Source organism: Aedes albopictus, chromosome 3 (assembly GCF_035046485.1).
Source record: "Aedes albopictus strain Foshan chromosome 3, AalbF5, whole genome shotgun sequence".
NCBI lineage: Eukaryota > Metazoa > Arthropoda > Insecta > Diptera > Culicidae > Aedes > Aedes albopictus.
In genome coordinates, this window is record NC_085138.1 from 354,573,756 (window position 1) to 354,587,058 (window position 13,303).

A 13,303-nucleotide genomic window follows, 5' to 3' on the forward strand; every position below is an offset into this window, starting at 1 on the left:
CTTATCACAATATTTCTTTTTGATAACATGTTTTGTTGGGCAATCTTATTTTGTTATATTCAAGTTTTTGAGATATACCCACAAGATAACATTTCAATAATATATTATGTTGTAGAACATGTTAAGTTATTATTCTGCTATATAGAATGTACAAATATGTGATGAAGAATAACACAACAGTAACATGTTCACAAATTTCCTGTTATTAAGTTGTAATTGATCTAACAAAACATGTTATTGAATTATTCTTCTATGAACATTTTTTTGTTATGATATTTGTTATTTTGCCGCTTATGACAGACAAGTTTATAACATAATATGTTATGCTAATAACATAAAAATTACTAATTTCATTTTACAGTTATTAGGCCAAAATAACATATTTTATTATGCTGTTGATATTTTCTTCTGCTCGGGACATACTTTACTTACCTATAATTTATCCGCGTGAGATGTAATTGAAAGAGTGTTTGCCGATGATACGGATACAGCATATGGTATGGATTCAGCCACGTGCAGGAAATTTAGCATGCTTCGAGAGATCTTTTGTAAAAATCAAACAATTTGTTTGTTTGTTGATCGCTCGCTTTTTCATTTAGATTTCTAATTGAATGTTTTGAATTAATTTACCATTTTTCTTATCCGCTCTTGGCGTAGTTGGGTTTATAATTTATTTTCAGAGAGCGAGAGAAGGCGCTTAAGCCTACCCAGGTGACCACTAAGCACTATTCTGAGCATTATAACGGCCATTAAACAGCTTTGCAGCGCTAAAAAGCTTTATATAAGCATTCCTAATGCTTATAGGCTCTATAAACAGTAAGAACTAAAATAAGCCCTGTAAGCCCATATAAAGCCTACAAGCTGTAAAGAAGTTTGTCAGTGCTGTCACAGAGCTTGAAGCACATGACGTTGAAATCAATCAAAATAGATTTCGGCCAAAACAGACCCAAGTCGGTCATGATAAATACACTTTAAACATCCGTATCGGACGAGGTTGGAGGAACGGGATAATTTTTGTTATTGGAATACTGCTCGGAATGCTGTTGTTCAACAGATAATGGAATCTGGTTTTCTTAATATTTCCATTTTTTCAAGCAATTGTGGTGATTCTAGACACGATTCTCATAGTTTATTAGTTCTAAGACGAACTCCAGGACCGCTAATTCGTCCAGGATCAATCGTATTTTATACTGATGGATCGAAACAAATCGATCAATTTGGAGCTGGAGTTAATGGCCCTGGTGTTAGTTTGTCAGTATCTATGGGTAGATGGCCAACCGTCTTCCAGGCTGAAATACAAGCAATACTAGAATGCGCTACTATTTGCTTAAAAAGAAAATACAAACATTCAAACATATGCGTTTTCTCGGATAGTCAGGCAGCTTTAGCAGCTTTAAAATCATACACATGTACTTCGAAGTTGGTATGGGAATGTGTCCTCTTGCTGCAACAATTGTCTGCTAACAATTCCATTAACATTTACTGGGTGCCTGGTCACCATGGAATAGATGGGAATGAAAAAGCAGATGAACTTGCAAGAATGGGATCATCTAAACCTGTACTAGGGCCAGAGCCTTTTTGTGGGACTTCCCCTTCTTCTTCTTCTTCTTCTTCTTCTTCTTCTGCTTCTTCTTTATGGCTCTACGTCCCCACTGGGACTTGGCCTGCCTCGCTTCAACTTAGTGTTCTTTTGAGCACTACCACAGTTATTAATTGAAGGGCTTTCTTTGCCTGCCATTGCATGAATTTGTATATTGTGAGGCAAGTACAATGATACACTATGCCCAGGGTGTCGCGAAAATTTTCCCGACTGGAACGGGAATCGAACCCGCCGTCTTCGGATGGACGATCCATAGCCTTAACCACTAGGCTAACTGGAGACCTCTCCATGTTCCATAAAAATGGAGCTCAGGAACAGGCTTAAGGTCATGATGATAACCAACTGGAATAACACCCAAGGTGCATGACAATCCAAATAGTTTATTGCTCCAAATATTTCTGTTGATGATGATGATGATGATTGTGTACCCACCATCAGCGCAAGGATTACCTATGGCTGCAGACTCATACCGGAACGGAATGATCTACCTGATGGTTTGTTGTAGCAGGGTAAGCTAAATTCACTGGAGACCTTCGGAAAACAACATGATAATTGTTATCTCGTGACAAAGTCTGGCCACCCCACGAACATTTGCCCGGAAACCAGTTCATTTAACTTCCTTAGGCTACCCCTCCGAAATCCCCATATATGTCATGTTCAAATATAAAAAGTAATAATAAGGAACGAACTCACCGGGTAATCCTGACCAGCTGGTTTTCTATATTTGGCTTTGGTCTCAGCATGCAAACGGTCTAAACCATATAAAATGTGCACTCGTTCACACCACTCGCTGATTCTCCGATCGTCCATCGAAGAATCCGAAAAAAATACGTAAGCGAGAATACCCGACGCACTGAAAAACAATCTCTTGGATGCTAGCATTTCCGAACTCGGAATAACGACGAACACGAGCACCATGATGCGGGCAATGTGGTATCTTGCCACCGAGCCATCGTCGATCGTTTACACAAAGTGCGAACAAAAAACACAAAGAAAAATGCAAAAACGCGGTAAAGACGAAATGCGGCATGTTTCAGCCTCCGCGCCCTGCTTGTCACTGACGACCGTCGACCGTTCACTCTTCCATCAGCGTTCCACCCAATTACGAACGTAAACACAAAGAAAAATGCAAAAACGCAGTAAAGACGAAATGCGGCATGTTTCAGCCTCCGCGCCCTGCTTGTCACTGACGACCGACGACCGTTCACTCTTTCCAGCGATCCACTCAAGTACGAACGTAAACACAAAGAAAAATGCAAAAACGCGGTCAAGACGAAATGCGACATGTTTCAGCCTCTGCGCCCTGCTTGTCACTGATTGCTCCAAATATTTCTGTTACACAAAAACTTCTTGCTCTGTCAAAGAAATACCTAATAACAGGCCACTGTTTAGTTAAATATCACCTAAGGCTTATCAAAATAGTCGAAGAGGGTGTTTGTCGTTTTTGCAATGAGGAAACTGAGACCTCTGAACATTTGCTATGTGACTGTATTGTGCTTTATACCACAAGGGTTAAGTATTTTGACAAGGGATTTTTACAGCCCTCTGATATATGGTCGTTATCCCCTTGTAAGGTAATTCATTTTATACGATATATTATTCCCTGCTGGGAAAATACCGATAATCATGTGACCTATCGCCTTGAGATACTGTTAAACATTAAAGTGGGTGGTGTATCACAATAGATCAGAGAAATGGTCGCAGTGATAAGTTACCCTACAAAAAAAAGACGAACTCCAGCTCATTTCCCTCCTCTTCTGAAACGTCACCCGATCATCTATATAAATATTGCTTCTCCTGCATCAATTCCTGCAATCGTCACCACCAAGCTTACCCCTAGATCCACCCATATAATTTTGAACCGTCGAAATACCCAAACTATTTTGTTTTTCACGGTTTAAATACTACTATGATCACACTGTCGCCATGGTGCATTGGCGGAGCAGATGGGAAACGCAACGGACTTGGACTTTCGATCAGGAACCCGAAGGACAATAACTAGAATCTGGATGGAGTAGCAAAAAAGCAACTTCAATGGAAACGAAAGAAGTTAGAAAATAACAGTTCCACGCACTTTTCTTCGCCAAGGGTGTGAAATTTCAAAGTGATTGTTTCGCCCCAAGCTTTCCAGCATATGAAAAAGGGTAGATTCAATCTTAGGAAAACCATTTGTTTTACTTAAAATTTGATTGGTATCTTATTTAAATAGCTAGGTGAAGTAACTGCATTTTATGTAAGAAAAATGTAATTTTTCATTAATAATTTTCAAATATGCCTGCTTGCATGTTAAAGTTCGAAAACATTGAACCTATTTTTCATTAATGTAGGGTAAATGTACCAATAGTGGTGTTATTAGTAGCACGTTGTAGTAAAATAATTGAATAAAATTGATAATACCATAAAATAAAAAGTTTGAAAACGTTAATCGATAGTTTTTCACTTAAATTTGCTGGAAAAAATGTAAAAACCATTGTTTATTTCAGTTTTTGCTAATAAATCACTTGCACCAACTATAGGTAACGGTTCCTATTGTGGAGGTAAAATTTAACATTGGTTCCTATAGTGGCGCATCCCATTGAATTCTTATGGGACTCACCACTATAGGAACACTACCGCCACTATAGGTGCAAAGGAGCAGAAAAATTAAGGAAAATAATTGTTTAAAATAGGTTTTTCGACAAATCCTGAACATAAAATCGAATGAATGTTATTAATTAGGTATGATGCATCTTTTAAAAATGTCATTTGCATGATTTTTGGTCGAAATAGTACTAAATTGCCACTACCACCACTATTGATACTACCTCCACTAAGGGAGCTTTTACCCTAGTATAATAACGTACATTTTATACATCAAAAGGATACTTTTCATAAAAATGGGGTTTTATATGTTTTAAGCACTTTTTGAAATAGCCGCAATTTAATGGTGTCCCGTTACGAAAATAGTTTATTTGTTGTAATAACGAACTTATTACGAACTTTAGAAACATGATTTTCAGGATTCTCACGAGTACTAACGTGGAGACCGTTCTTCCAATATATGGGTTACCTTGATCAACGCGTTATCTTAGGCGTTACAATGGGTACGTAGATATGATGTCCCGTTACGAAAATTTTAAAGACATTCATAAGTGGATAAAGTTTGGTTTGACCCAATATTTAACCAAAAATCTGTAACCATGATGAAATTATATTATAGGGTGTATATATTTTCATTATCCTTCTTGGTGTAACGCCCCTACTGGAACAAAGCCCACTTTTCAGCTCTTCACGAAAACTACGTAAACAAAGGGCAGGTATTCTGGTGGATCAGTAATAAAAGTGGTATTTTATTGAGTTTTGTGGTGACAGCATACTCTTTAAATGTTATAACCTTTTTGAACATGTTCAATGAATTACCACCATGATGTATAAAAAGGTTTATAGAATCACACAGCGTTCAAAACTTGAAGATCCCGAAGTGATGGTTGGCATTCCTTCTTTACTCCATTCATCACCGTATAATTCACTTTTATGATGAAAAACATATTTTGAAGCTTATATTCTTATTAAATACAGAAAAGTGTAAAATGCATCACGAATATGGCGTTGCATTACTTTTTGTGACAACATAATTTAGTAATCATTGATTGAAAGTCTAGCGACCTCCCTCTTGTCGTTTTGGTAGTCAACCTCTTTTTCTTCTCGAAATCATGTTTGTATCGTTACTGATTAGCTAAATATCAACGAAATATGGACCCCATACCCTCAAAAAAAACTTTGTTCTCTCTAACCTCGACCAAACGGCAAGTTCAACGGTTCCCCAAAACTAACATAGAATAAAAGAAAAATCCCCATCAAAATGTAAAATTTATTTCAAATGAAATTGGCTCCTTTATTCCCATGGCGCATGAGCCTTCAAATAAATGATTAAATAAAAAAATGATAGGAAGTTTTGCAATCGATAGAACCAGTTAGATAAATAAACGATATAAAAGTTAAATATTTGGCAGGATGTGTAGACTGGACTACTAAATAAGAGTCCTCGCTTTTATACTTATTTATTCAGTAGGATGATGCTGACAACAAAACTGTTTCTGAGTATCTTGTGCAATTGACGCCTGTTTTGCCAAATGGCTAAAAGTGATTATTTCGTGTGTATTATTGTGTTTGAGAGGCCCCCACGGAACCTGTTCCAGGTGTTACGGAGCGGCCATATCATTTGATACATACTTAACCCTCTAATACCCAAATTTTTGATTTTGATCTAAACATCATTTTTCGTCATCTAAAATCGATTTAAACATGTTTCGGAAGATGATTCTTTTTAATTCTCGATTTCGTGAATTTCCGTTTTTGATTTTTTTAATTTTTATTTTTGAACACCCCTATACTTTTATATTCTTCCTGGAAGCCAATTAAGGGAACGGATTTTTTGAGATGAAAACATTTTAAGATTTTATGATTATTGTTGAAATATTAATATTTTAATTTTTTTTTCACATAAAATTTTATTTTCCGTGTAATTTTAAGGAAAATAATATTGGAGTGTATTCGATTCCCTTAAACTATTAAACAAGGATAGAATGATTTGGGAAAAAATTGAAATATGTTAATTGTAGCGATGCAATACAAAATAAACAATGACTTCTAAAAGGTGACTAAAACATCAATTTTTCAATGATTTTTAAAAAAAATGTAAATACGCTTTAAAATACACCAAAAACCATTTTGAGATTTACAGCACAGTCCTAAATATCAGCCAAAAATATAAAAAAAAAATGATTTTCCACGAAACAAAAATTACAAAAATGCTCAAACTATACCCTGTCTAAAGGCGGCATTGGGTATTAGAGGGTTAAGTCAATTTTTTCTATCCCATTCTTTCGAAATCATGAAGATTGCTCCGTCGCTCGGCATGTTTATTTTGCAAACCAGAAATGTCCCCGTTGACACTCCAGTGGAACCTGTGCTATATGTTCCGGGCCATATTAGTTGATACATACTTCTGTCTATCGTTTCTGACTCAGTCATTCGAAATTATGAAGATTGATATGTCGCACGGCATGTTTAGGTTGAAAACCAGAAGTGTCCCCAATGAGGCCCCGCGGAACCTGTCACGGGGATTCGGATGGGCCAACAAATTCAAATCTGGTTATCGCAGTTGTGTTTCACTGTTCGCAACAAAAAATTCGCTGAAAATCGATGGTTCAAACACAACAACACACGAAGTATGTAATCACTTTTAGCCATTTTGGCAACCTCCTGACCTCAGCACAATCCGGAATATTGCCGGAATGGTTCCGGATATTGCATGGCCACTTATGCATAATAAACTAGCACCAATGTATGATCAATTGAGGGTGACGTTAAAAAAATCGGATGAAAATTGGCGAAATGCCAGCATTTTGAAAATGAATTGTCGGGGGTCGGGTACGTGAAGGCTAAATAAAACTCGAAACAGGTTCCCCAGGGCCCATTCCAATGGCCATCATAGGGCCAGAGCGGGTTTGAAGGCCTATTTGTGTCCTGCTGGACAGCTACCATCTGTCTGAAAAACATTGCCGAAGACACCAACATTCTATCTAGCAAAGCATTTGATCTACAACCAGATGTCTTTCGCCGTAACAGGACACCATTTGCAAAACACTGTTTTCACACGAGCGTAACGCTGCGCTCCAAAAACTAAATCAAGAATATATCCTAAACTATACATTTCTCAGTGAAACTCGCTTCGGCAATCTTGTTCACATCAATCCAAAGAAGAAATGTCTAGAAGGCTCTATTATTCAAAACCTCATAGCAGAGCTGATATACGCATTTCAGTTTGAAAATTTTAAAAAGAAGATTTCTGCGATGGTGTCCCGTTACGAAATGTAACATGTTATATAAAGTAAATTGGAACGAAAACCCCATAGAACAAGTATTGCATCAGGAAGTGCATCTAATAAGCTTGTTATAAAACCTGTTAAACCATATGGTCATGAACATTATATTCGATTGCAGACGTCATTTGTTCACGAAAGTTAGCTCCTCGCGGTGTCCCATTACGCTGGGAATGTGTCTTCTAAGATAAACATTTTTTTCTTTGTCTCATTTTTGACAACTTTCGCTCCAGAGACTTGGTACAATATTTTCAAGATAACCGTATATCAGCCAAATAATTCGCCAAAAGTGGCTTTTGAGCAGCTCTATAAGAGGATATAGAGCCAATCAGCTCTGTTAGCCAGGTACACATTCGTACAAGTATTCCTTGATTTAGTATAGACATTTTAATTTTCAAAGTGTCTATAAAATCGAATTGTAACATCAAATCGAAGCATTTTTTTTATTTTATTTTTATTCAAATTGTATACTAAAATGTACCAAAACATATAAAAACTGCATGAAAACTGAGTTTTCGATAAAAGGCTCGGAGGCTCGGCATAAATTAGTAATTCTCGATAAATAACGAATGAATCACTATCTCACTAGCTTGTTACGATCGAAATCTTTTGTCTCCAAAAATAGGTATACTTGATTCAATAGACAATATTTTGAGCAATGCACATACACAATAACGTTATTTGCATAAATATCTTAAAAAATTGAAAAAGTTCAGGAATTCATTCAGAGATTCCTTTGAAATTGTCTCCAGGGATTTATTTAATCTGGGATTGTTTTACGAATTGCTTCAATTTTTTTCTTTCTGTATGAATTGTGTAGGTTTGTACCGCTCTCTGCTCGGTCGCCTTTTGTTGCAATTCTGTGGTGTAAAATAAAAGTAAGTGAACCCAGAATGTTCAACTTTATTACGTCGGTCTCCGAAGAAAGCTTCCCAAATCAAATCATCTTGTAATAGATTATTTCAGAAAATCTTACATGCGTTCCTCCAGAAATGTCAGTGGGAATACTTTTACGGAATCTGGCATGAATTGCTTCAACAATTCCTCCATGATTTGTCACAACTCATTTCAGAGATTGTTTGAGAAGTTAGAGAATTTCTCTAGGCGTTCGTTTGGAGAGTTTATTGGAGAATCCTTTACCTACCAAAAATTTCTTCTGAAATTCTTCTTAAAAATATTTCTTAAAAACATCTTTAGAATATTTAGAGAATTTAGTGTATTCGGCCAAAAATTATCTTACGGATTCTTTAAAAAAATCTTCCATGGATTCATTTGTAAATTTTTTTCAGGGATTTCTTAAGAAATTCCTCCTGCTCTACAAATTCCACAAAGAATTCTTTCGAAGTATCTTGCATGATTTACTTCTTGAATTCCTCAATTTTTTTTTCCAAAAAAAATATCCATGAATTTGAGCAGTAATTCATCCAGGAATTCTTTCAAAAAATCACAGATTCCTTCAGAAATTTCGTTGGACATTTATTCAGAAAGCTCTCCAGAGATTCGTTTAAAAACTTTCAGCGATGCCTTCAAAAACTATTCCAGATTTTTTTTGAGAATATGTTTCAAAAGTTCATTGAAAATTTTGGACTTTGTGGAATTTATTTTGGACATTCTTCCTAAAATTTTCTTCAGAAATTTCCACAGTAGCTTTTAATTTCTCCAGAAATTCAACTAGGGATTCCTCCAGAAGTTTCACAGAGAGTTGCGTATGAAAGCTGTGTATGAATTTCTGCAGAAATACCTCCAGAACTATTTTTAAAATTTCATTTCGCTCATTTTTGTTGTTCCGATAGGGCTCTTATGAACACCGCAGCTCTATCTACCTTTCACAGAGTGAAACATTTATCTGTTCGTACAAGCACAAACGCTTTCATCGTCTATCAAGCGTTTGTATTGTTTATGTTTGTACCGTTTGTAGCTTATCGTCTCGTTCTCAATCGCCGGTCCGGTGTTGTGTGATTTTGTGTGCGGTAGCATTTCGGTTAGGTAAGTTTATTCATTAAAAATTCAACCTGTACGAATCAAATTTCGTTCGAAACGCGCTAATATTCTTTCCTCTAGGAAAATCAATGTATTCAGTGTGAAAATGATCAAGTCTGTGATCGTGAGAAACTTTGCCACGGCAATCAAAAAGACTGACCCAAAGCCAAAACAGCTCAACCAGAAGGCGCGCGTCATTCGAAATTTGAACTACGAGAACAAAGCTCTATTTGGAGCCGTTGTGAAGAAGGAAACAGAGGATGTACCAGCACGATTAAAGTCTAACCGTCAGTCCGCCAATCATATCGGTAATAATTCCGAAATGTATTGGCTGCTGCAAAGAGACAAACCAATCAAAACGCCAGATCGGTCTTCAAACATCGAAACGCAGGGAAATATCTTGCAACAATCTCTTGAAATCCCATTCAGTGCCAAAGAGCTTCGCTCGGTTCTAACATTCCCCTTAGCGCCATCCACAAATGGAACTCTGGAGCAAACATGGACCCGTCACGATCAGTACGAGACGGACCGTTACCGATCGCCTTCGGTAAACAAAATCCTAACTGCCACAATGTCGGAATCATCTCGACAGATTTTGCTAAAATGGAAGGCATCCAAAATTGCCGAACTTGGCGAGGAGGGGTTTGCCGAGTTCCAGAAGGCCACGTTTGAGAGAGGCAGCAACTTCCACTCCTGCTTGGAGAGCTGGCTCAACCAGGAGGATGTCGATCGGGATAAACTGGAACGGGCACGGGATTTATGGACCAGCATCAACGGTTCGTTGGAACGCGTTGGTAGGCCAGCTCGGGTGATCGAGAGGAAGATCTACCATCCGTTTCTTCACTACAACGGAGTTGTGGATTGTGTGTCTTCGTTGGAGTAATTTCAGCTAATTCTTTTACGTGCGGTCATTTTAATCAAGGTTCCTTGTTTTTTTTTCAGCAACAAACTGCACATCATCGAGTGGAAGACGTCCGAGAATCAAAAATCCTCGCTGTCGGCAACGTACGATGCTCCGGTCCAGTTGTGTGCCTATCTCGGGGCGTTGAAAGCGGATCCGGAATTCAGCGGGCTGGACATAGCTGGTGGAGCAGTGTTTGTAGCTTACACCAGTGGCAACCCTGCACACGTGCATTTGCTAAGCCCGGATAAGCTGAAGAAATACTGGTCGGTTTGGTTGCGACGGTTGCAGGAGTATTGGATTCGGTACCGGGATAATACCTTGCCGGAACCCATTTGATGTTTTGGTTGATTATTGAATAAATCTTTGATGCATTTAGTTAATGAAATAGACTCGTAAAACATTGATTTTTATCTAATAAGCTTGTGTTTGATTTTTCTAAATTTTAGCCAAGGAACATACATTATTTGTACGGGAAGGTAAAAGGTTTCGGGCGCTTCTTCAACAGTTTCGGGATTTGAGTAGATGAGTACGCTTTAAAAGAATTTGAATTTTGTCAATTTGAGATCACTAGTCTCTTCCTAACCAATCCCATCTTTACCCCGGTATGGGCCAGAAACTGCGAAGGAGGCCCGGGAGTTTGGTCGTAAACTGACAGGGAAGGCGAAAAATGCTTCTTCAAACCTGAGCGTCTGATCTCCAGGAAGAGCGGCTTACATTAGCATCTGTTCCCCACGTTAGGGGTGGCTGATCAACATCCCAGTGTGGAGCGTGTTATGGTAGTGTAATACTACCTTTCGAATACATGTATTTTAGAGAATGAGATACGATCGAGTAGCGAGAACTGAGTCACCTTTCGAGTTTGTGTTGTATTCTATGTGAAATATATTCAGAAATGTTGAGACTGTGAACGGAGCAAGATGTGTTTTAATGTACGCCGTATCCCTATATATTGGATGTAACAGAGCGGACCTGGTGTGATGGCTAGAGCACTTGATTATCGAATCCCACTCCCGACAAACTCACAAAATGTGAGTTCTTCCTTCGGAAGGGAAGTAAAGCGTGGGTCCCGAGATGAATAGCCTAGGGTTAAAAATCTCTTTAATACAGATAAAAAAACATCTTAGTGACAGGTAAGGACTCTAAGCTGGCTCAAATGTGAATTAAGAGGTCGGTGAACGACCCTGCAAGCCAGCAGTAAATATAATTCGCTTGGCCGGCGCACAGAGGTCCAATTTTGAGAAAAGCTGGCAGAAACTCAATTTTTGAACATGTCTTATATGAGATACAGTATATTGAGCATTCATCCATAATACTAGGAGCACTAACTGACATTTAAAAAAAATAGGAATATTGATTTTGTATCTTGTTACAGCACTGAATAGCTGCTGATGGAAAAAGTGCTGAATTTTTGATAAAGAACACAAACAAGTTCAATCATTACAAAAGTCTATTGATATAATAATTCAATTGCTTTCAAAAGTTTATTTGTAAGTTCTTGTGTATATCAGACATCTGCAATGGAGCAAAAGATCATAATAACACTTTTGGCTTCAAAATTGACATAACATGTCATTAGTACGAGAAATTATTACAGTTCGGCTTCAAAGTGTCTTACAAATCGCTCCCCGCTACTCTCCGCGGGGAGATTCCGTTCAAATGCTCGTTTATGTATGCAGAATCGGTTAAAGAAAAATGCAATTACCAAGAGCTGCCAAAACAATTGCACCATGATGATATGTGTATAGTAAAATTGTATGAAAAACCTCAATTTTATTCGGATTTTGTTCGAAGAAATCGACAAAAAATGAAAATGCCTTTGAAATGAAATTGAGCGCTAAATCATGTTCCAATACGCTCATATAGGCTAAAACTAGCAGACTACTATGATTTGGCAATTTTTGCCAGGTATTTTCAAATCTGGACCACTGTGCGGCGCAGTGTTATTGTACATCATCCGGAACCGTTTTCCAATAGCTTTCTTGCCGGCATAATCAACAGGGCTACCAAAGGTAAACTTAACGGCGATCATCACCCCTCATAGTTTGACAGAATGCTTCGTGGTGATAAAGCAAATGCCAACACAAATCACCACTTGCTGCTCCGACTTTCGGTTGTTAACAGCCACCACCTCAGTTTTGTGGAGAGCCAATTCATCTTGGAGCTCATTCCGAGATGGCCACAAATGGGTCTACGTAGTTTATGGACGGCGCCGCACAATATCACTAGTTTACAAAATAAAACGAAAGTCATGAACTTGTGTCAACGATCAAAATTTTTGAAGTACAATTTAGCACTGATTTCGAAACCGTGCTTCAAAAAATTTTAAGTAGAACAGTTTTTGAGTTTTAGCTCAATATCGAGTTTTACAACTTTTAAAAATTTAGAATTTACTAAAATTCAAATATCTTGCATTTTGTACAACCAATTTCAAATCTTTTTCCATAAATTGAAAGCTGAATACAATACCATTCGATCATCTGAATGCAGGTTTTGCGTCAGATTGATGAAATTCAAGATATTGACGAGTTTTATGGACGATCTCCTTATTTATTTTTTTTTTTTTTATGTCTTTATTTATGAGATTTTCAGCCCGAGGCTGGTTCATCTCAGCTCGATCTCCTTAAATTTTAGCTAAATTTCCAAAAATATATGAAGAAATGTATTTTTTTCAATAAGAAAATAACAATTTAAAAATTCTTTCTAAACATTTATTTGACATATCATATGTAGGCGAGTTACAGTAAAAAATTCAGCTCAATCGGAGCATTGATTACGGAGAATTAAATGTGTGAAGTGAACGACGTTGCTTAAAAATAGAACAAAAATCGATTTTAAATCATCAACCTTGTATGGAAAGTCGAAAAAATTTCCGCTCTACTGTAATTTTTTTCCTTCGCGTTTTTGAACTCAGGGCATGATTCTACACCAAAAATGATTATCAGCTTACCGAGTTCA

At 37.4% G+C, this 13,303-nt stretch overlaps 1 protein-coding gene across 1 annotated transcript; it reads left to right on the forward strand.

Moving 5' to 3' along the window:
* The first annotated feature begins 9,287 nt into the window (after nucleotides 1-9,287).
* On the forward strand, nucleotides 9,288-11,258 carry LOC115267720 (mitochondrial genome maintenance exonuclease 1). The gene is made up of 3 exons (XM_029874895.2): nucleotides 9,288-9,450; nucleotides 9,526-10,323; nucleotides 10,387-11,258. The coding sequence occupies exons 2-3, from the start codon at nucleotides 9,551-9,553 to the stop codon at nucleotides 10,682-10,684; spliced, it is 1,071 nt and encodes a 356-aa protein (XP_029730755.2). The 5' UTR covers nucleotides 9,288-9,450; nucleotides 9,526-9,550; the 3' UTR covers nucleotides 10,685-11,258.
* Nucleotides 11,259-13,303: the final 2,045 nt, after the last annotated feature.